General features: G+C 48.2%; 1 protein-coding gene across 3 annotated transcripts in view; it reads left to right on the top strand.

Moving 5' to 3' along the window:
* The first annotated feature begins 8665 nt into the window (after positions 1-8665).
* CACNA1E (calcium voltage-gated channel subunit alpha1 E) overlaps positions 8666-21551 on the top strand; it is a 265342-nt gene continuing 252456 nt past the window's right edge. For all 3 annotated transcript variants that reach the window (XM_080648664.1, XM_080648663.1, XM_080648662.1), the window contains exon 1: positions 8666-9745. In XM_080648664.1, coding sequence (XP_080504790.1) covers positions 9480-9745 — 266 coding nt within the window. In that variant the 5' untranslated portion in view covers positions 8666-9479. The remainder of the gene's footprint in view (positions 9746-21551) is intronic.

The raw sequence follows: 21551 nt of genomic DNA, 5'->3' as shown, positions 1-21551 counted from the left end.
ACCGCCTCTCCCACCTTAAGGGGTTGATCTTGTCTCTCTCAGTTTTGCTCTTCTCATCTAAAATGGAGATTATAGTGGTACCTATCACATAGGATTGTTCTGAGAAATAAGGAAAGAGCTTAGCACAGTGCCTTGCACATAATACGTATTTAATACCTATTACAGTTAATATTATTAACCCAATTGCTTGTACGATTCTGTGTAATTATTCTTGTTGGACGCCTGACCATTTTCCTCTTTGTTTTCATAGTCCTGATTATTCCCACAAAGGGAAAATAGCATCACGGGAAGCTTTGGGCTATTATATTAATACTTGACCACTTTACATCCGGCAGAATTGTTTTGGAGAATGTGACTAAGAAATAGAGTGATTATGTAAAAAAACACAACAAAAACAAACTCCTAAAAAAACACCCCCCAAAACAGAAACCAAACAAGTCTGTAAGGAACACACTCACATGTAGTCTGTGTGTGTATGTGTGTGTGTGTATGTCCGTGTTTCCAAGGGGTTGAGTATTTCAGAAATGGTTTTGATTGAAAATTACATTCTCACCATTCCCATGTTTAAATGGCTCATTAGGAATATTTAGAAATCTTGGAAAGAGCGTGTGATTCTTCATGTCTGAATGTGCCGTGTCAAATCTAGCTGAAAGCTCCCAGCAGCCCAGGAGGATTGGTTGCCCATGTTTGTACACTGGGCTGGCAGAACTTGAGCTCAGGTCAGAATCCAGTGCGTCTCTGCATACAGGCAAAGGATGTGTCCCTTTCACATGTAATTTTTCCTAGGGGAAAGAGGTAAGATGATGTTGATTGTTTTTGTAGAGAGAACTGATGAAGACTGTAGCAGATTATTTTTTGAAGCAGAATTTCATTCTTCTTTGTTTAATTTTCTGTGGAAAGGGATCTGAAAACATTTTTTAAGTGGGGTCTGAACATCTCTTTTTACTAACTGAGTCCCCAAAACTTATTTCAACCACAGCAAGAGATACTCCCCATAAGAGATTGAACTATGAACCCAGTCATTTAGTGGTTGATAAAATGAGGATGGGGCGGCTATAGTGCTAGAAAAGTTCCCCAAGTTAGAATCATCTCTCCTACGAGAGAGGTCAGCATCCTTTCTTGATACAAAGGGGAGGATGAACATTCACCCCAGAAGGAACAGCTGGAAACACCTGTAACAAACAGCAAAGGCTCAGAATCAGAGCCAGAATGTACTAGGGGGAGGGCTGCCCCTCAGACAGGGACCAGCTGCCTGGTTGATGCCAAAACTTTATTTCACCAACAAGGGTTACAGGAGACATTCATTCATTCATTGGCTGTGTATTTAGGCCAGGCCTGCTATGGGGATAACATAATGCACACACTCTCTGTAATTATATGAAGGGGAAGATATGTCCTCTGCTGTTGAGAAGCTTACACTGTAGTTGAGGAGACAAGGTACACACAGTTGAAAAAGTTAAATAGAAATGAACTGGTGAAGTCAGATTCATGACAACGATAGTGAGAAAAACGGAACTATAGGAATGATACTGAAGCTCTGAATTTATAGGAGGTAGTGATCATAGAGTTGAAGGATTACGGAAGGCTTCATGGAGGAGGTGGAATTGAACTGAACCACACTTTGAAATATGCCATGGAGCTGGAGAAGCAGAAAGGAGGAAGGATATTCTTGGGTCAGTCTGTGTCAGTGTTCCACTCTGAGCAAGAGTTTCGAGGTCAGAGTGGGCATGACAGCTATGGCCATGTTAATACTATGCTATGTGGGGAGATGGTGCTGGAAAGGGAGATTGATTTGTCTTGAATTGTCAGGCTAAGGCAGTGGTCGGCAAACCTTGGCCCTCGAGCCACATGCAGCTTGGGAGCCGCGGTTCGCTGCTCTGTTGACTAATGAGTTTGCCGACCACTGGGCTAAGGAGTTGGGCCTTTTTTTTTTTTTTTTTAGGTGAAGAGGAACCACTGAAGTTGAGGGGCTGACAGGGAGAATGATATCACCTGAGTAGAAACTAATTTTAGGAGAGGGAGCTTGCTTTGAAAAAATTATAATGACTTCACTTTTAAACACACGGAGTTTGAGGTGATGAAGACAGTTCATATGGAGCTCCCTAGTACTTCTTGGGCATTTGGATCTGGAAATGAGATGAAAGGTAAGGGTGAGAGACTAGATGTGGTTGGAGAGGGGGTAGGATCCCAAAGGGAGAGAAGTCAGAGAGAGAAGATAAAAAGGTTGGGGACAGACCCATGGGCTGTTCCCACATAAAGTAGGAGGAATAAGAAAAAGGAACAGTGAGAAACTGGGAGGTATGGAGATTGGGACACGATGGGGCAGGGTAGCTCTGGGAAGGAGGGGTAAGTGGTACCAAATGCTGCAGAGTGGGCAAGGAAAAGGAGGGGAGAGCTGGGACCATAGGAAGTGGTCGGGGGAGGTTCTCAGTTTCATGTCTGGGGAGGGGAAGGGCGGAGCCAGCGCATGGTCTGGCTGGGTGCACATTTCAAAACTGGCCTTAAGTCCGTATCATATGGGGATGCCTTATTCACTCTGATTATTTTATACCAGGTGGGTGTCACCAGCTGCTCAGTGTAGGAGAGAGTGGGAGAGAAAGGGTGTGGTGATCGACAGGTGGTGGCTTAGTCTGCTGATGATTCCAACCCTAAGAGACCTGTCAGAGGCAAGACTGCTGGTGGGTGTGGCAAAATCCAGTTCTCTTCTCTGGGCCTTTAGGGATCTTCTGGGCTCCTGTTCAGCGGTGAGCCATTTTTCTTGCTATTAGGAATGGGTTTTCAAGAGGGAAGTGTGGGGAGTGGATCAAGCCTAGCAGGTTCAGGATGCAGCCAGGCACCTTCTCACCCTGGGCTCTGCCTCTTGGCTCCGGCACCTGACGCCACACCTGACGTGTGGAAGGGGCTCATTTTGGTTCCTGAATGAATGAATCAGCCAGAGCCCACCCAGGCTGCGCACGCCTGGCGGTGTGTGGGCTGCATTTTGCTTTCTGAGTCAAGAGGCCAAGGGGGCGTGCTTCCGTCAGTTGTTCTCTCCTTAGATGCCAATGCATCCTCCACTCACCGCCGTAGTCAGTGGGAGCTGGAGCTCTGCAGAGTGCAGCTCTGCCACTTCTCACTTGGGCTGGGAAGCAAGGCTGGACCCGGAGGGCGGGAACTGAGGTGCACAGGGACAGGGCTAAACACTGAGCCTCCAGGTTGACTTTCCTAGTAAGGGTTCATGTCTGCTAGGGTATGCATATTTGACTTTTGTGCAGGCTGGAAAGTGACCTCATCTTTTGGAGAAGCAAGGGTTGAAGTGGCAATCCTAGAATCTTTGTGATCCTAGATGCACGGAAAGGAAACAAAAATGCTGACTGGTTCATCAGTCTCATGCATCTTGCCCACCTCCAGGGCCCAGGGGTGCAGGTCCCACACTGCTTCCCTTGCCTGCAGTGTCCTCTGTTTTAAAGGGACCTCACTGCAACTTCCCTTCTCCTGGGTGCCTCCAGCGGAGGGAGGCCTCCCTTCTATTCTGCCCAGGGCTCCCTTCTGGTGCACACTACATTCTGCCTTGGATTAGAGCCCTTTACGCATGCGTTTTCCCCCTTCTCCTCTCTTAGAGGCTGTGACTGTGTGTCTAATTTATCCTTGAGCCTCACAATCCTTGAGAACAATGCCTGGCACATGATTCAGTAACTGGGCTTATGAATTAATGAGTAAGCAGACAAACATTGTCTCTCCCAGGTACCAAGATCTTTGGGCTCTTCTGACACTGGTCTCTAATATTTTTTTTTTCTTCTCTTTTTGCCCACTTGTCTTTCTGACCAAGCCTCAGACCCTTACACTTCTCTGCTCCTCCATCCACACTCCACACACCCTGAAGCCATCCCCGGTTGCACCGCGGGAGGGTGCTTTCAGAACCAGAAAGCTGCCAGATGCGCATTGTTTGCCAAGTGCTTGTATGGTCACAGCTACCACAGCTGGAATGCATCTCACAAACATGTACATGGCATGTACTATGTGCCAGGTGCTGTCCTAAGAGCGATACATACTAACTTAATATTCACGACATCCCTTTGGGACAGGTGGTATGCATTCATAGACACTGTACTCGCAGGGAGACTGTCTCAAGGTCATTCTTTACCTCTCCAAGGTCCAAGATCATGCCTATGACCGGACTCTTAAGCAAGGAGAACGTTATTTTGATATGCAGTATGTAAATAGTGGCCACACATCATAAATAATCCTGCCCTTATTATCAGGACTCCGAGCTATGCTATTGCCTACCTCTGTGCACCTGGACAAGTCCTTGACCCTCTCAGCCTCAGGTAATGCAAGGTGCCGCACAGTCCTGCAACCGAGATGCGATGCGATGACATTACCATGGTTGGCACCCAGGAAATACTGAGTTGTCATAAATGAATGGTTTTAAAAAACACTTAAAACAAAAATTGCAGATCTATACTTAGCTGATAGGGTGTTGGAGCTGTGGGGTTTCGCAGGCACAGGTTTGAGAAGTGCTGGTTCCAGAGCTGGGCATTACATAAGGCGGTGAAGTCATGTTTTCACCCAAGTGAGGGCTGTCAGGTATCGCAGGAGCCACCAGACCCCCCAGATGTCTGTGCTGCTGTAATGCTCCTGTGCTCTCTCCGAATCTGCACGTGGTCTTCTGCCAACGTTTGTCTTGAGAACCCACTCCCAAGTCCTCTCTGCATTATGTGCCTTAGAGCACGGCTTGGCATAAGCGTCTATTTCTCAGAAAAGCTCAACAGAGGAAAAAGAACAAGAGGAGTTCTGATAGCTCTGGCATAAAGGATATAGAGAGATGAGGGAGTGGGGCTGGTGGGAGGGGCCCACACCTTTTGGATGAGGTTAGATTTGCAGACTCCTCAGAGATGGGCTAAAAATCTCATGTGAAGATGGCCCACAGCCTGACAGATCTGGGAGCAGCTAGACATAGGCTACGTGCTTCTCCAACCTTGCCACTCACATCTGTCTATCCGTATAAGCTCCCGTGGCCCACCTGGTCTGGGGGCGTGTGGCCACCTTAGTCTCCTTCCTTTTCCAATTCCCTTCCCGCTTGCACTTTGCATGGGACATGGTGTGGAGGGGCCAAGGGGTGAAAGCTTTGATTTCTCTAGAAAAGTTTTTCACTTGCTTTCTCAGATCCTTTGGGGTTTCCAGTTTGTAGGTAACTGCTTGCAAAGATAGCATGTAGAGCATTTGACTATACTATCTTAACTGTGTGTGTGTGTGTGTGTGTGTGTGTGTGTGTGTGTGTGTGTGTTTTGACCTTGTGCACAGTATGTGTGGCTGCACTTTCCAAGCACCGTGAGGTGTGCTGGTTGCATTGTGGGGAAATTTTGGGCTTGGGCCTCAGCTGTCTCCAAGTGGGGTAGAGGGCTGGTGACAAGAGGTCACTTCCTTAGGAATGTCGGCTCTGAGGTGTGGTGCCTGAGTGGTACCTAAGCTCACAGTGATGTGCTCACAAGTGACCAGTAGATGGTGCTCTAACAACAGGAAAATATGGCTTCTGCCTCCTGGGCTGCAAAGGGGCTTTTGGAAATCAGGGTTTCCAATCTGTTATGACCAACTGCTGACTTTCTACATCTCCATTTGTGGGTCTTTAAGTGGACAGTGGAACTGGGGACCCTGGAGGCAGCATGCACACCAGGTTCCCCTATGAAGAACAGTATGGCAATGACCTGCTCTCGGGTGTTTTCTAAGGATCTCCTGGATCTGGGGGACAGTGGATGTGCTCCCAGTTAAGCATCTTCCCAGCATGGTCCCAGGAGCTTTGGGCACAGATCCAGTGTAACCTGAGGATGGTAAGCATGGCATTCCCATAGGCTTAGCATGATCGTACAGTTTCTTCTTTGGACGATGAACAGTTTGGAATTAATACTTTTACTGCCCAGAAGAGATTCGTATGGATATCCGAAAGAGCCATAAAATGGAAGTCAGAGGAGCTGTAAGAAGTCCAAACTCTGCCACTTACCAGATGTGGGCCAATTGCTTAACGTTTCTGAAACTGCTGATTTGTCCACCAAATCAGAGTCATAAAACATGGGTTGCCAGGCTGAGCTCAGAGGTTTAGAATGAGGTCTGTAAACTCAAAACTATTAAACACATGTAAGGTACCGTTTAGGTGTTAAAATGTTAGTCCTCTGGGGGCTGGAAGAAGGGAGGCATTGGAGAACATGAAAGCAGTTCATAGATCTCTGAAGTTTTAAGAACTGTGAATGCCAGGTTGGGGGAATGTGAGCCTGTGCCTTCCTCCCTTAGGCCAAGTCCACTCCCAAAGCCATTTGTGCCGTCATGTTTGCCTCTGTCCTGGGCTGCAAGAATTCCTACTTATAACCCCTGTGGAGGTGCTCCTACTCCTAAGGTCTTCAGTACTATCCCCAACCCACGCATTTGCAATCCATGTCTCCTCAGAAGGCAGGAAGGCAAGTCTCAGCTCCAGTGTGTCCTCACATTTCTGTGTGTAATACCCTGTCCCGCAGCCACAGAGGACACAGGACACTGTAGAGAGAGGAGGGGGCATGAGTGCCGGGTCTCTGCTGAGTCAGGGAACATTGAAGACACAAGCCAAGGGTTCCTGATCACCCAAGAACCTCTTCTGGGAGGAAAAACTTTGGTGAGGCCTGCTTCCTCTGAGCAGGAACAGGCAGGCCTGCCACTCTCCAGCGTGCTAGGGCCAGGACACGAAGGACAGGGGTGAAGTTGCAGTGTGTGTGAGAAGGAGGCCCATCAAGCATTCTAGGCAGTGAGGTTAAGGAATCTGATTGAATCCAAGGAGAGGACACATTCTTTTTGTCATCTGTTTTGTTCATTATTGTATCTGTAGTGACTAAAACAGTGCCTGGTGCTCAAAAATATATGCCAAATGAATGATTTGAATGAATTTCGTGCCGTGGATCATGGTCCTGCCTGAAAGCATGGGTTTGATCATTTCTGAACACCCTTTCAGATTCTATACATTAGGGGGTTCTGAGACAGCCACTGGGGACTGGCTCTCAATGACTAAATATGATGAAGGGGCTTCATGGTTCATGGCATCATCTCCCCTTTTCCTTCTGACTAGGTATTTAGACAGAAAAGGACCCTCCCGTTAAGGTGGGTAGAAGAACAGGGTGAGGCAGCCATGTGAAAACCCAATACTAAGCAGAACTGACTCACCTTTAATCGTAATTTGCCCTGAAATGGGCTCCCCTTAATCAAAGGTCAACATGCTGTCCCCATGGGCAGCAGTGTCTGGCGGGGTAGACACATACACGTAGGAACACACATGTCCCTCACTCAGACACACCTCCCCTCCCACCAGATCACCTCACATAGAGACACTGCCTTTCATAGGAGGGAAGCCAGACCCCCAGATTTCCAGTAGAAGCGGGGGAGGGAAGAAAATCCTCTTCCATTGCTTGGGTAGGGACTATTTGGATAGGACGGTGTTGTTGAGGCCAATGCAGGAAAAGGGGAAGGTGTGTTCTAGCTAGTGGACATGGAAAGGGACAATTGGTATCTGTCCTTGATCCAAAAACCACTGAGTCACTTGTGGGGAAGGGCTTGGTTGCTAAACCTAGGGGCTCTTTCTCTAGGGCTTAGAGTCCACCTTACCCACTTCTGCAGCTCACATACTGATTCTGTTTTTATCTTCATTGATGTAGTGGGTTTGAGGAAGTCAGTGTGGGGGTAAAAATAGGAATGGGAGGATCCTCCTGATATTCCGAGGAGGGTAGTTTTAGTCCAGAACTGGCCATCTAGGGCCCCAACATCTGGACCACCCTTCCAGGAGCTAGAGCCAAATCCAAGAGGCTGCCCAAGATCATCCTGTTTGGAGAGGGAGATATACTCTTGCTGGGAACTGATACCCACACCAGAGTGTGGAGCCCCTGGAAGTCCTAGGGTCCTTCAAGGGACCTTCAGGCTGCTAAGTGGGGAGTTACAGATTGGATGCTTTCTCTTTGGAAATCCCTGGGCAGCATTTGTGGAGTTTGGGAGCTCCGCAGGAGCGCGGACTCGGCCCGGTACACCCTGTGCAGGGCGCAAAGGCGTGGACTCGGGGTTAGGGTAGCAGGCCAGGCAGCACATTGACCTGGCCCCTGCACAGAAGGCGCCAGTGCATGCAAGCCTGCCAATGTGCCTCCGCCAGGCCTCGGCTCCTGCAGAGATGCCGCCGGCTGCACCCGCCCCTCTCCTCTTGGCCTCACTTGGGGGACGGCCACTCTTCCCGGACCTTTGCAGAAATGTTGGTCCTCTACCCTCTGGTTCAGTCAGCCAAACCAATCCTGCATCCCAGGGACCTCCAAACCGTTGGCTAGGGTCCTTCCGGCTCCATCCCCGCTCCTCCCAGCCTCTCCAGCCCCGCCCCCGCTTCCCTTGAAGCCCCCGCGCAGGCCTCGCCGGCCTCCGTGCGCTCTGCTCTCTCTACCCCTCTCGGTCTGCCCCCTCCCCCCTGCTCCGCGGAGCCCGCGGTTGGAGTGGAAGAGGAAGACGAGTCCACAGTAAGCAAGTTTGGTCCTTGGACAGCTCCCGCGGCAGGCAGGCCACCGCCAAGCTCTGCTGCAACCTGTTCCTCCCTCGCCCTAGCGCTCGCCGCCACCGCCCGCGCGCGGCTCCCGCCCTCTCCCGCGCAGCCGCGGATCGCTGTTGCATGCTGATCTGGGGAGGCGGCCGCGGCCAGCGCTCCCGGTGGATGCTGGCACTGGGGCTTCGCTGCTCTCTGGATGCTGCTCAACTTCTCTCCCAGGCGCAGGAGCTTTGAAATCATTTGTCCCTCTCCGGTTGGATCGACTTATTTCGATATTTTGGGCGTTGCGGTGTACGCAGGAACCTCTATACCGCTCTCCCCCCTTCCTCCCTCTCTCTCTCTCTACCTTTTTGGATGCGTCTGTACTGGCAGATTTAAAGACCCAAGTCTTGGCTGTGGAATATCTTGGATGGACTTGCAGGGGCTGGTGTTCTGAAGCATGTCACCATAACCCTGTCCTTGTCTTTTTGTTGTTGTTAAAGTTCTTTTGTTTTAATTTTTTTCCTTCCCCCATTAATAAATCACCAAACTGTTACCTAGCAGGCCGGTGCCGCCTCTCCCAGGACTAGGTGGTGGTCTGCCAGAGCGGAGCTATGTTTGAAGAGCAGCCTACTCCACCCCTCTCCTCTCCAGCCCTGGAACGCCACCACACACTGGCATTTTGAAAAAAAAAAAAATTGCCTCCAGAAACTGAGCACCCCCACCCCCTTGCCAACCTTCTCCTCCCCCTTTTTTAACTCCTTGAGGAATGGAGCTTTGCAGAGGTTGTATTTAGATTCAACAGTTCGGAGCAGCGGGTCGCTGCTGCTGCTGCCTCTCCAAAGAGCTTGAAAGGCTCCCGGGAGGCGGCGGTCCCCCGCCCGCCTGGATGCGGCTCTGAGTCTCCGCGTGTCTTTCTGCTTGTTGCTGGGTGCAGGTGTTCGGCCGCGATCACCTTTGTGTGTCTTCTGTCTGTTTAAACTTCAGGATGGCTCGCTTCGGGGAGGCGGTGGTCGGCAGGCCGGGGTCTGGCGATGGAGACTCGGACCAGAGCAGGAACCGGCAAGGAACCCCGGTGCCTGCCTCAGGGCAGGCGGCCGCCTACAAGCAGTCGAAAGCGCAGAGGGCGCGGACTATGGCTTTGTACAACCCCATTCCTGTCCGGCAGAACTGTTTCACCGTCAACAGATCCCTGTTCATCTTCGGAGAAGATAACATTGTCAGGAAATACGCCAAGAAGCTCATCGATTGGCCATATCCTTTCTTGCCCACCATAGCTCCCCTCTCCCCCTTTTTGCATTTCTTGGGTGAGAGGGGAAACCAAGCATGGAATCTACCCCCCTCTTTCCTTCCTGATGCCCATTTGCCCCTTTGCTGAAGTGCACTCGTTACTTCGATGCATCTAAGGGGCAAGCTCGGTGCCACAGAGACCAGTGTGGCACTAGTGGTTTTCAAGGTAAGACTTCTGGGTTTTGATTTTTCCTGTGTGGCCGTTTCTAGCATCCCTGGGCGCAGGGAGTTGAGGTTTTGTGTGATTGCCAGGCCCCCCCCCCCCCCCCCAGTCCTTTCACATTGAAAGGGTTGCCCTAACGTCAGGGCTTCCTTTCACACCCTGTCCCCCTTTTCCTACCTCAGAGTCATCCCCATTCTCACCAGCTGGAGAGACACCTGCATTATCTGCCCATAGGGGAGGTCCAGTTCAGCAACTTAAAGGGTTCTGGGCCAAACCCCCTATGGACAGATAGGTGAAATAAGACAGGCTTTGCCTGGGGACCCAGCTAACTCTGGGTTGAAGTTGCACTGAAAGTAAAGTGAAAGAGTGTGTCAGGGGAGGCAGTCTCTAATGGCACAGCCCACACAGCTCAGCTGGAGTTCTCTTCTGAGCCAGGGAAGAGCCTCTCACCAGGGTCCCTCCTGTCCTTAGTCCTGAGCTGGGTACCCCACTGAGTGCTCTCCCAGTGCCCAGGATCCAGGTGGATCCGCTGGGCCTGAATTCATCAGCTGAAGTCTGCATCGGCTGAGCCCAGAGGTGTGCAAGCAATCTGTCTCTCCCTGGCTCCAAAGGAACTGCTCTCCACAGTGGGCTGGTGGGGCGGCTGTTGCTGCAGGGCCAGGGTGAACGGCAGAGAAGGAGTGTCTTTGCAGGTTTAAGCAAGTGCACCAAATGCAGGCTGCTGATGAGGCATCTCACTACCTTGTTCTTCACTAAGAATTTGGGCGTCTGTCTGGCAAGATCTTTAGGAATTGGGCGTTGGTGGGTGGTGCGGGGGATTAGTAGGAAGCAAGTCAGTGGGGTGGTGGTAATTATGGGGGTAGCTTGGAGACATGGGACTTTGATGCTTGTGGAGAGAGATTTCTTGGGAAGGATGCACCTGCAAAGGAGGCCCCGCCCTTTCCCCCTTTCCTCCCTCCTCCACACCCCCACCCTCCAGGTGTGCATCACAGACAGCTGGAGCCCTGCTGGGTCCCTAGTGTCAGCTAGGCAAGCTGCTCTCCCCCCTAAGGGCCTCTTCCTGCTCCCCCCCATCCCAGTCTCTAGTCTTCCCCTCCTTCCTCCCTAGTTCCTGCCTCAGCAGCACTGTGATTGGCTGGCGCATGGTACTTCCAGCAGCACCCCTCATTAGAAATGAAGGAGCATCTCTAAGCAGATATTATTCCTGCTGCTGCACGCATCCTCCTACAGCCACCCCGGCTGGGCTGGGCTTCCTCTCTCCTCCTCCCTGTACTCCCCTCCCTTTTCCCCTCCCTCCCACGCAGAGTGATGGGGCCATGCGGTGCCTGAGTTAAATGTGTCTAGGGTGGGGGTATTGGGGAGGGAAAGGATCAGGTCTCTGCAGCCCCGCCCGCCAGTGAGCTGCACAAAGCAGACAGATCTCATTGTGTTGCAAGCTGCGGCTGCAAACACTCCTCCAGTCAGGTCTCTGATTTCCCAACAGGGCCCCCTCTTCCTCCCACCTTCAACAGTTCCTAAAATTTCCTACCCACTAGGTGCTGCTTCAACGTGCACCTCTCTTAGGGGCGCATTTACTCAGGCGCCCTCGCCCTCAGTTTCCTTGGGGTAGACAAAGCCACCCATCTGTCCTGAGGGTGGCAAAGTGTGCCCGCAGGCATTGTTGGCACCTCGGACAGCGCCATCGAAATTCCCCAGGAGGCTGGGGTGCCACAGTCACCCAGGTTCAGCACCTGGGGCGCTTCCGAGGCTGGGATCTCCTGCACGTTTCCTACCCCACGCGGTTGCTGCTGCTCACGTTTCCTCTTCCGCTGCAAAGACACCACCTATCTGCTGGGCGTTGAGAGCGCCAGGTGGAACTGCGGGTTTTACTCCTTTTTCTTGTCTCTGGCCAGGATGCGTGCATAGGAGTCAGAGGGAGGCCAGAGAGTGGGTTTCGGCATCATGCTCAGTGCCTTGGCTGTGAGCCCGTCCCAGTGGTCTCTTCTGCCCCATGGCTGGGAGTTTCCCAGTGGTTCTACAGCATGTAGGCAGTTGTACAGTGTTCAGACAACATCTGCTAAGGTGTGTAGAGGAGCCTGGTTGGCCAATTGAAAATACACCATGTTTGTTTTTTTTCTCCTGACTGTACAATGTAACTGACATACCTTCCCTCTGGTGGTGACCACGTGGGAACATTGTGCTTTAGTGCGGTCTGCGCTCTCTCTAATACCACCTGCATCCAAGTTCCAAGTCTCACTTCCCTTCCTCTAGCAACACCCAGCTCCCAGAAATACCTTGCTCTTATCCAATGGGTGTTAGCATGAGCTTCAGTTACCAGTCAAGCTTTACTGCCAGGCTGTCTGGGTTCCAATCCCATTCCTTCAGCAGCTCTGTGACCTTGAAAAGTCACTTCATTACTTTGCGACTCGGTTTCCTTATTGGTGAAATGAGGAAGATGATAACGAGTTACCGGAAGAACTCCATGAGTTAATATGTACCAAGTTCCTAGAATATTGCCCAATACCTACTAAACACTAGCTATTATTAGTAGTGAAGTCTTTCAGAAATTTCAGCATACCTTAAGGGAGGGCTCGTAGTTCTAGGTGAACGAAGTCTTCTAGATTTTTACTTCTCAAAGACAGCAAGGAGCAGCATCCTTATCACCTCTTGATAAACATCCAGAATCCCAAAGCCCCACTTCGGATTTGCTAAATCATAATCTGCATTTGAATAAGGTCCCCAGGTGATTCGTATGCACATGAAAAGTTTGGGAAGGACTTCTCTGCTCACTGTAAGGGGTGCATTTTGAAAAAAGGAAGGTTCCGAAGACGTGTCAAGACCTGCTTCCAACTGACACATGCTCTTGCAGGATGCTTGAGGGTTTTGAAGATTTGGCTTGCTGTGCATTTTGAGACTTACACACCCTTAATAGGCTGGACTTGGAAGGTAATGTGCACCCTTGTGTCTGTTAGTGGTCTCTTAACACTGCATATTACTGGTCTTTAATCAGATTGGGCTGAACAGATGAGTTAAATAAAAGGGATGATTTAATTTTTACTTGTAGGACTCTCCAACTTGCGGGGGGTAATATTATCTGGTTACTAATAGGCTAGGTCTAGTTCTTATGGGAGGAAATGCCTAAGATAGCCCAGATTTGGCATGAAAGATGGTGGCATGTCAACAGCCCACTCTGAATGTGTTTCATTTTTCTTGGAAGCGACATCTGCATCAGGAGATAATTTTATTTTCTTATGGCACTCTCTTCTGCTGTGGAGACCATAACCTTTTTGAAAATGCTAATCTGATTTAAAATGTGGTATTACATTTTATATGATTCCTCCTTTTCTGTCTCATCTAATAGATCTAACAAAAAGGGTTCTCTTTTTCTCAAGGAATTGGCTGCTCTGAATGTCATTCCACATTCCCTGTGCCATGTGCCTACCAGCTCTTCTGTGCCCAGGCCCAGTTCCCCTGCAGACAGACAGGGTCTCCCTGATGGTCTGTGAGCTGCCTCACACTTATTTGCACTTTGCCAGGTGAGAGGTTGGAGGGAAGAGATGGATCATCTGACTCAGAGACTCTGTGCCATTGATGGGCAGGGGGGATTTTTTTTTTTTTTAACCGATTGTGTGAGTCACTCAGCAGGAGAGCACATGTTTCCTGTGGAAATGAACATGGTTTAAAGTAGGACAGTCCCTGAGATGATGAAGCTCATTACCATGCCATGAACCTGTGGACATTCACCCGTGATTTCTTATGGCAGAGAATTTCACTGTGGCCCCAAAGAATGCTGGTTTTGGGTCAGAAGTTACGAGCTGTGTTATGGTGGATTTCTCATTGAAAATTGTCCATTTGTTTTGGAGGATTCTGGTGACTATTACTGAAAACTTTAGTTCCCACAACTCCCATTTTGGCATTCACTTTTCTCTCACTTTGGTTGCCTAAAAACATCCAGCACCTTGCAGGATGGTGGACGGTAATCCTGGCAGGGATTTCAGGGTTGATGTAACTAATGGATCAGGAGTCAGAGTGCCTTGATTGGGGCAGAGGGTGGCAACTAACAAGGACGGAGCCTGTGATTATATCCTGTGGTCAGATAATGCAGAAAGGCTTCCCATCATCCGTGTCCCTGGGCACGGGAGCAGACAGTGGAACAGACAGCCACTGAAACTGGCACCGAGGCTGCAGGACAAAAGCCTTCGTTTTCTCAGGCTCCCAGAGACCTTCCACATGGCCCATCAGAATGGGTCATGCTTCTTCTGGAAACAAGGCTGAGACTTGTTGCGGGGACCAGCTGTAAGTGGCAGGCAACCTGGCAATTGACCTGGAGTGTGAAGAAGGTTGTCAGGAATGAATGACTCGAAGATGGTGGCAGAAGTATCTTGGATGCGACAGTTTTGTCTGTTGGCTTGCCTGCCACCATTTCCCAACTTGCCTTCCCTGCTGTGGGTGCAGGGCACACCGAGCATTAAAGGAGGAGGAGGGAAATGCCAAGAACAGGCCCGCTTCTTCTCTTCTGAAAGATCCAGACTCTAGAATTACCAGCTCCGTCCAAAATTGCTTATCTCTTTTTAGCTGTCGCTGTACAAAATGTAGGTGTTTCCCCGCCTTGAACTCTGCTGCTTCCCCCCTCTCCACAGGAACAGCTGGTTTCTTCCCGTCTTCATGTTCTTCGTTAAAATAAAACGGAGTCAAGATTTGCTAAGCTGTCAGAACTCTTGCAGACCCTCTGACGCCCCGTGCTCCCTCCGCAGATCAGAAGCCTCTCTCTGTCATTCGCTGGGCTGCCTGGGAAAGAGAGGGCAGCTCCCCAACCAAGCCCAGCCTTGCCATCCAGCCCCGCCGGCCGCTCTGACGTTGTTACTTGGTTTATCACTGACCACAAAGGTATGAAGGCAGGGACCTAAACGTGACTGAAATGAACACCTTTCTGTTCAAAGGAGCGAGAGGCCAGGCCCTTCCCTTTATATTCTCCTTCTGCCTGGTCCTCCGCCCTTTTCATCTTCCTGTATATCTCCCTCTCTCATTTTTAGGGTCAGGCTTTGTGAGTGATTCATTACATATGGGAGTTTTTCCCTAGGATTTTTAGAAAAGGAAGGTTATTCGTCTTCCTCTTGGATATGATCATGGTCTCTTTTTGTGCAGAGGGACTGGGGCACGAGAAAGGTGGCTGGGGGGAAATAGTGTCTGGCTGTTTTTATAATGACTGCCTCTCCCCAGTCCCGTTACATTTGGGTGCCCATCGATATGCAGCTCCTCCTCCTCCTCTATTCAGAGAACACGGTTAACGAGAAGATATTTATGTCCCCAAGTACTTGTCACTCAGAATTCTCTGGTCATCTTGGGTTTTCGTGTTGGTAGATGCTAAGCCAGCAAGCCAAGATGCAGGCTCTATAACCATTTCTTTTCAAATCTCAGTCGATTCACATAGGAATGTGGAGGGGAAAGCAGGCACCAAAATTAGTGTATAGCAACCCTCCACCAACACTATCACTACCACCAGCACCACGTGGCTTCCAACACAGACCCTTTGGAAGAGGGATAAAGATGCCAGGGCCCCACGACGAAGCCTCTCTTCCTAAGCATCCGGAACCTACTTGTGTGCTGTCACCAGTCGTTCAGAGAGAGAAACATCCAAATGAGAGAGAAATATTGATCAGGTGCCTCGCACATGCGCCCTGACCAGAGCCGGGGATTGAATCCTCAACCTAGATAAGTGCCCTGACTGGGAATCGAACCCGCAATGCTTTGGGGCACACCAGCCAGGGCCAGCATCGCTTTTAATTAAAGACAGAAAGGGCAGCACAAAGGTTTTAGGTTCCTCCAGCCTCGTGTTCTCTTATGTATTAAGCCACTCCAAGGAGATGTCTGTGGTGTGTTTGTGCCGACTGAGTGCTCCATGACTGTTTACCTAATTTTCCATTCCCTGCGTCTTTGGCCCAATCTCTGGCTATGAACTCTTGACCCATAATGGCCCAGATCCAGGAAGAGAGCCCTGAATGCCTTGAAAATGCCTCAGTTACCTAAGACAGCCCCACCCCCACTCCCACCCCTCTCCTTGAGCCTGGTGGAGCAGCCGGCACGTCTTAGCAGCTTTTCTTCTTTATTGTATTTTGAGTTCCAAGTTTGTAGGACTGAATAGCTCCACTCTTAGCCTTCTTGACTATTAAATAAAAGAAGAAAGAGCCATTTCTAAAGTAGTTCATCTGGAGGCAGATAGGCAGGGTTTGGGATTATAACTGCAGGCTAAACTCCAGCTACAGACTCCAGTGGTCCAGCCACGTGAGGGGCTGCAGGGAGAGGCCCTGCCTGGCGCCTGTGCCGAGTGTGGTCTCTGCTTGTGGGTGGTTGATTTGGATGGCTGTTGCAACTTTGCATAATTTTGAGGCTTTTTTTTTTCCTGCATTTGGCCCTGCTGCATTGCATTTAGTTCCCTGCCTCTGGAGAATTTGGAAAAGCCTGCTTCAGTTGTATTCATTGGCTTTCTGGGAGGGTGCATCATTAAAACCAGGGGGTGGGGATGGGGTGGAGTGTCGTTATTTCCCCCTCCCCTTTCAGAGAGGGTTGAAAAGGACTGGGCTGAGCAGTGGGTAACAGGTTAGAGTCACACTGGGGAACCTGCACCAGGCCTGTCGGATCAGGCGCTGGTGTCATTTCCGTGGCCGAGGCACAGGGTTCTGCGAGTCACCTCCAGGCCCGGAGAAGAGACTCTGAAAACCAGCACGAGGTGGAAATTAGTCCTCACAAGTGCTTCCCAGCCTTTAGCTTAGCAGGAGGCTTGAAGTTTTTCAAACTTTCTCGATTTCCACACCATTTTCTCACGGGGCTGGTCAGAGTCAAAAAGCATGAAATGGATTTTCAACAGTCACTCCCTAATGTCCCGGCCATTTCCAGCTGTGTGCTGTTGGGAACGCTTTTGCCCCTGTTCTGTCAGCGGCTTCTCTTTAGAACAGGTGATTTCTTCTTTTATTGAATTGGTTGGGGTGACATTGGTTAATAAAACCATACAGGTTTCAAGTGTACAGCTCTATAACACATCATTTGCATATGGCATCATGCACTCAGCACCCCAAGTCAAGTCACTTTCCGCCACCATTTACCCTTCCATGCCCTCTTCCCCGACTGCCTTTTCCTTCTGACAATCACCATACTGTTGTCTGTGTCTAGTGTTTTGTTTGTTTGTTTTGTTTTTTGCCTAATCCCTTCAGCTTTTTCACCCAGCCTCCCAACTCCCCTCCCCTCTGAGAGCTGTCAGTCTGTTCTTTGTATCTATTTTGTTTTCTTAGTTTATTTTGTGCATTAGATTTCACATGTAAGTGAGATCATGTGATATTTGTCTTATTCTAACTGGCTTTTTTCACTTAGCATAATACTTTCTAGATCCATCATGCTGTCCTAAAAGGTAAGATTTCCTTCTTTTTCATGGCCAAGTAGTATTCCATTGTGTTAAATGTACCACAGCTTTTTTATCCACTCATCTACTGCTTGATGGGCACTTAGGTTGCTTCCAGATCTTGGCTATTGTAAATGATGCTGCAATAAACATTGGGGTGCATGTATTTTTTAAGTGACGTTTCAAGTTTCTTCAACTATATTCCCACAAGTGGGATCACTGGGTCATAAGGCAGTTGCATCTTAAATTTTTTGAGGAAACACCATATTGTTTTCCAGTGGCTGCACCAATCTGCATTCCCACCAGCAGTGAACTAGGGTTCCCTTTCTCTACATCAGCACTTGATGCTTATTACTTTATTGATAATAGCCATCCTGACAGGCGTGAGGTGATATCTCATTGTGGTTTTACTTTGCGTCTCTGATGATTAGTGACACTGAGCATCTTTTCATATGTCTATTAACCATCTGTATGTCTTCTTTGGAGAAGTGTCTATTCAGGTCCTTTGCCCATTTTTAAATTGGATTGTTTGTTTTCTTTAGGTTGAGTTGTATAATTTCTCTATAAATTTGGATATGAACTCCTCATCAGATGTATCATTGGCAAATATGTTCTTCCATTCAGTAAGTTGTCCGTGGTTTCCTTTGCTGTGCAAAACCTTTTTAGTTTGATGTAGCCGAATTTGTTTATTTTTTTCTGTTGTTTCTCTTGCTTGAGGAGATATATCAGAAAAAATATTGCTACAAGAAATATCTGAGATTTTACTGCCTAGGTTTTCTTCTAGGATTTTTATGGTTTCACCACTTACATTTAAGTCTTTAATCCATTTTGAATTTATTCTTGTATATGGTGTAAAGGGATGGTCTAAAAGGTTTCCTTTTTCTTCCCATGTATCTGTCCAATATTCCCAACACCCTTTATTGAATAAACTGTCTTTATCCCATTGCATGATATTGGCTATGGGTTTGTCATACATGACCTTTATTATGTTCCCACTATTCCTACTTTGCTGAGAGTTTTTATCATAAATGGGTGCTGGATTTTATCAAATGCTTTTTCTGCAGCTATTGATGTGATTTTTCTACCTTATTTTATTTATGTGGAGTATCACGTTTATTGATTCGCAAATATTGTACCAATCTTGCACATCCGGGATAAATTCCACTTGATCATGGTGTGTGATCTTTTCAATGTATTGCAGGATCCAGTTTGCTAATATTTTGTTGAGGATTCTGCATTTATATTCATGAGGGATATTGGCCTATAATTTTCTTTCATTGTAGTGTCTCTGTCTGGTTTTCGACTTAGGATAATGCAGGCCTGGTGAAATGAGCTTGGGAGTCTTCCTTCCTCTTGAATTTTTTGGGATAGTTTGAGAAGAATAGGTATCAGTTCTTCTTGAATGTTTGGTGAAATTCACCGGTGAAGCCATCTGGTCCGGACTTTTGTTTGCTGGGAATTTTATTTTTTTAATTTTTATTATTACTGCTTCAATTTTATTAGTTGTAATCTGTCCGGATTTTCTGATTCTCTGATTCAGTTTTGGAAGAGTGTATGTTTCTAGGAATTTATCCATTTCTCCCAGGTTGTTTAATTTTTTGGGCATATAGTTGTTCATAATATTTTCTTCCAATCTTTTGTATTTTTTTGGTGTCAGTTGTTATTTGTTCTTTTTCATTTCTGATTTTATTTATTTGGGTCCTCTCTCTTTTTTTCTTGATGAATCTGGTTAACGTTTTGTCAGTCTCATTTATCTTTTCAAAGAACCAGCTCTTGTTTTCACTGATCTTTTGTACTTTTTTTTTTTTTTAGTCTCTATGTCTTTTATTTTCTCTTGAATATTTATTATTTCCTTCCTTTTACCTATTATGTGTCTAGTGTTGCACTGACCTGGACCTGTAGGACTAGGTGTGGCCCTAGTGGGGGGAGAGGAGATGGCTAGAAGGCAGTGAGGACACCACCTGGCTGGTAGAGGATTGCAGGTCATTTCATAGGAATCTGGAGACAAACTTTTCCTACTTCACAGTCTTGCTAAGGATCATTCCAGGTTCTGTGTTACCCAACACAAGCTGTGCAAAAAGTACACAGTGTTTGTTGCTATCTGGCAATTTGTTACACAGAACTCTTTATTATTTGGCACCCAGAGATCTGTAGTATAATAACAAATGAGATGTGTACCGCTGGCCCCCAGGCACCACAAAATGCCTAGTGCTTTCTGAATACTGCCAATAAAGCATTCCCTGCATTATGTTCAACATTGTTTGAGCGGTGTATGCACTATTGTATTCACAAAGCTTTTGCAAATTATAATCCATATTGATTATATAAAGTAGCTCTTTAGCACTTTTTTTGTTTGTTGTTAAATTAACCCAAGCATTCTTCTCTAGCTACACCAGATAACAGGAATCTCTGCCTGGCTGTAGACATAATCCTTTCTTCAACCCTAGTAATACTGTAGGACTTGGAGATGAATCCTGGTACAGTGGTCATATCGCCGGGTGGTGGTTGGAACAAAGCCAGTATTTTTAAGTGGATGGATAGCCCAGTAGGGCTTAGATTTGCCGGGTAGGTTCTCCAGCTGCTAAGCTGTATTGCATCTAATTGGGTGTGCAGTTTTTCTGTAAGCTGACGTTGAAAATGAACCACCAAAATTTCTGAGAGCTCCCAATAGGCATCTCAGCTAGAGGTTGACATCCTTCCCGAGCTGGACTGAACTATCCACCTTTTGTGCCTTGGGCAGTTTCCATGCTCATTGATACCCCCATCTCCTTTCTCCTTGATCAAAGTCAGGGGATGTGTTGACTTGAAACTGTTCGGTAGCAGGGTGATGGTCTTTAGTTGGTTAGACGATGGAATTTGAGAGTTGGGAACGACCTTAGTGGCTGTCTAGATGACATCTAGATGAATCTTTTTGGGGAATAGAAATTACTAGGTCTCTCCAGTACAGTGTTTATTTGCTTTCTGTATTAGGAGCACAAATCCTATAGAAATCTGATCGATGCTATGGACTCCTCTTTCCTGAAAAAAATACGCATACAATTTTGCATTCATTTTTTGGGGTGTGTGGTCCATGGATTACAGTTTAAAAATGCTGACTATGCTAGAAAATTCCCACCTTCTGGTATATTGGGATGACAGGAATAGTGACTCCTAACCCAGTATCATATCCTTTAGGTACCAGTACGGCAGGAACTCCACAGAGACATGTTTGTGCTAGTGCATCAGCAGAGGGTCATGATGTAACACAAGCCTTCTAGCCAATGAGCATGAACTCAATGCAGGAACTCTTCCCACATCACCCTCAGAGATGGCCATCAAGCTTCCAGGGACAGGGTGCCCTTCTATTACTAAAATACTTCAGGTGGAGGAAGTTGAACTATTCTCCATGTAGTATCTACCTGCTTTTTCCCCCCCTCTTTCTGTCCTATAAAGCACTACAGACCGAACCTACTTTTTGTTCACTTAATCGTCTTATGGCACTGAGCACTGCTGGTGGCTAGAGGCTTCTGGATGATGGATATGATGTTTTTATTGTGCTGTTCAGTGAGGTAGCCACCAGCCACATGTGGCTCTTGAACACTTGATATATGGCTATTGTGGCTGAATACTAAATTTTAAGTTTTATTTCATTTTAAATAATCTAAACAGCCACACATGGCTAGTGGCTATAGTACAGGACAACAGAGGGAGCGAGGCTAGCTAATGAGTCAGAAAGCCGAAGTTCCTGTCCGGGTTCTGTCATTTGTTTGCTTGGGAACTGGGCAAGGTTTCCCAGCCTGGCTGCAGGGCTCCTCAGGATCCACTATGCACTTGGCACAGCCTGCCTCAGCCACCATAATCACCTTCTCCCCAGCCACAGCCTGCCTCAGCCACCATAATCACCTTCAGTCCAGCCACAGCCTGCCTCAGCCACCATAATCACCTTCAATCCAGCCACAGCCTGCCTCAGCCACCATAATCACCTTCTCCCCAGCCACAGCCTGCCTCAGCCACCATAATCACCTTCTCCCCAGCCACAGCCTGCCTCAGCCACCATAATCAGCTTCAGTCCAGCCACAGCCTGTCTCAGCCACCATAATCACCTTCTCCCCAGCCACAGCCTGCCTCAGCCACCATAATCACCTTCAATCCAGCCACAGCCTGCCTCAGCCACCATAATCACCTTCAGTCCAGCCACAGCCTGCCTCAGCCACCATAATCACCTTCTCTCCAGCCACAGCCTGCCTCAGCCACCA

Source organism: Plecotus auritus (genome assembly GCF_963455305.1).
Source record: "Plecotus auritus genome assembly, chromosome: 12".
Lineage (NCBI taxonomy): Eukaryota > Metazoa > Chordata > Mammalia > Chiroptera > Vespertilionidae > Plecotus > Plecotus auritus.
This window is presented reverse-complemented; position numbering and strand designations above follow the sequence as displayed.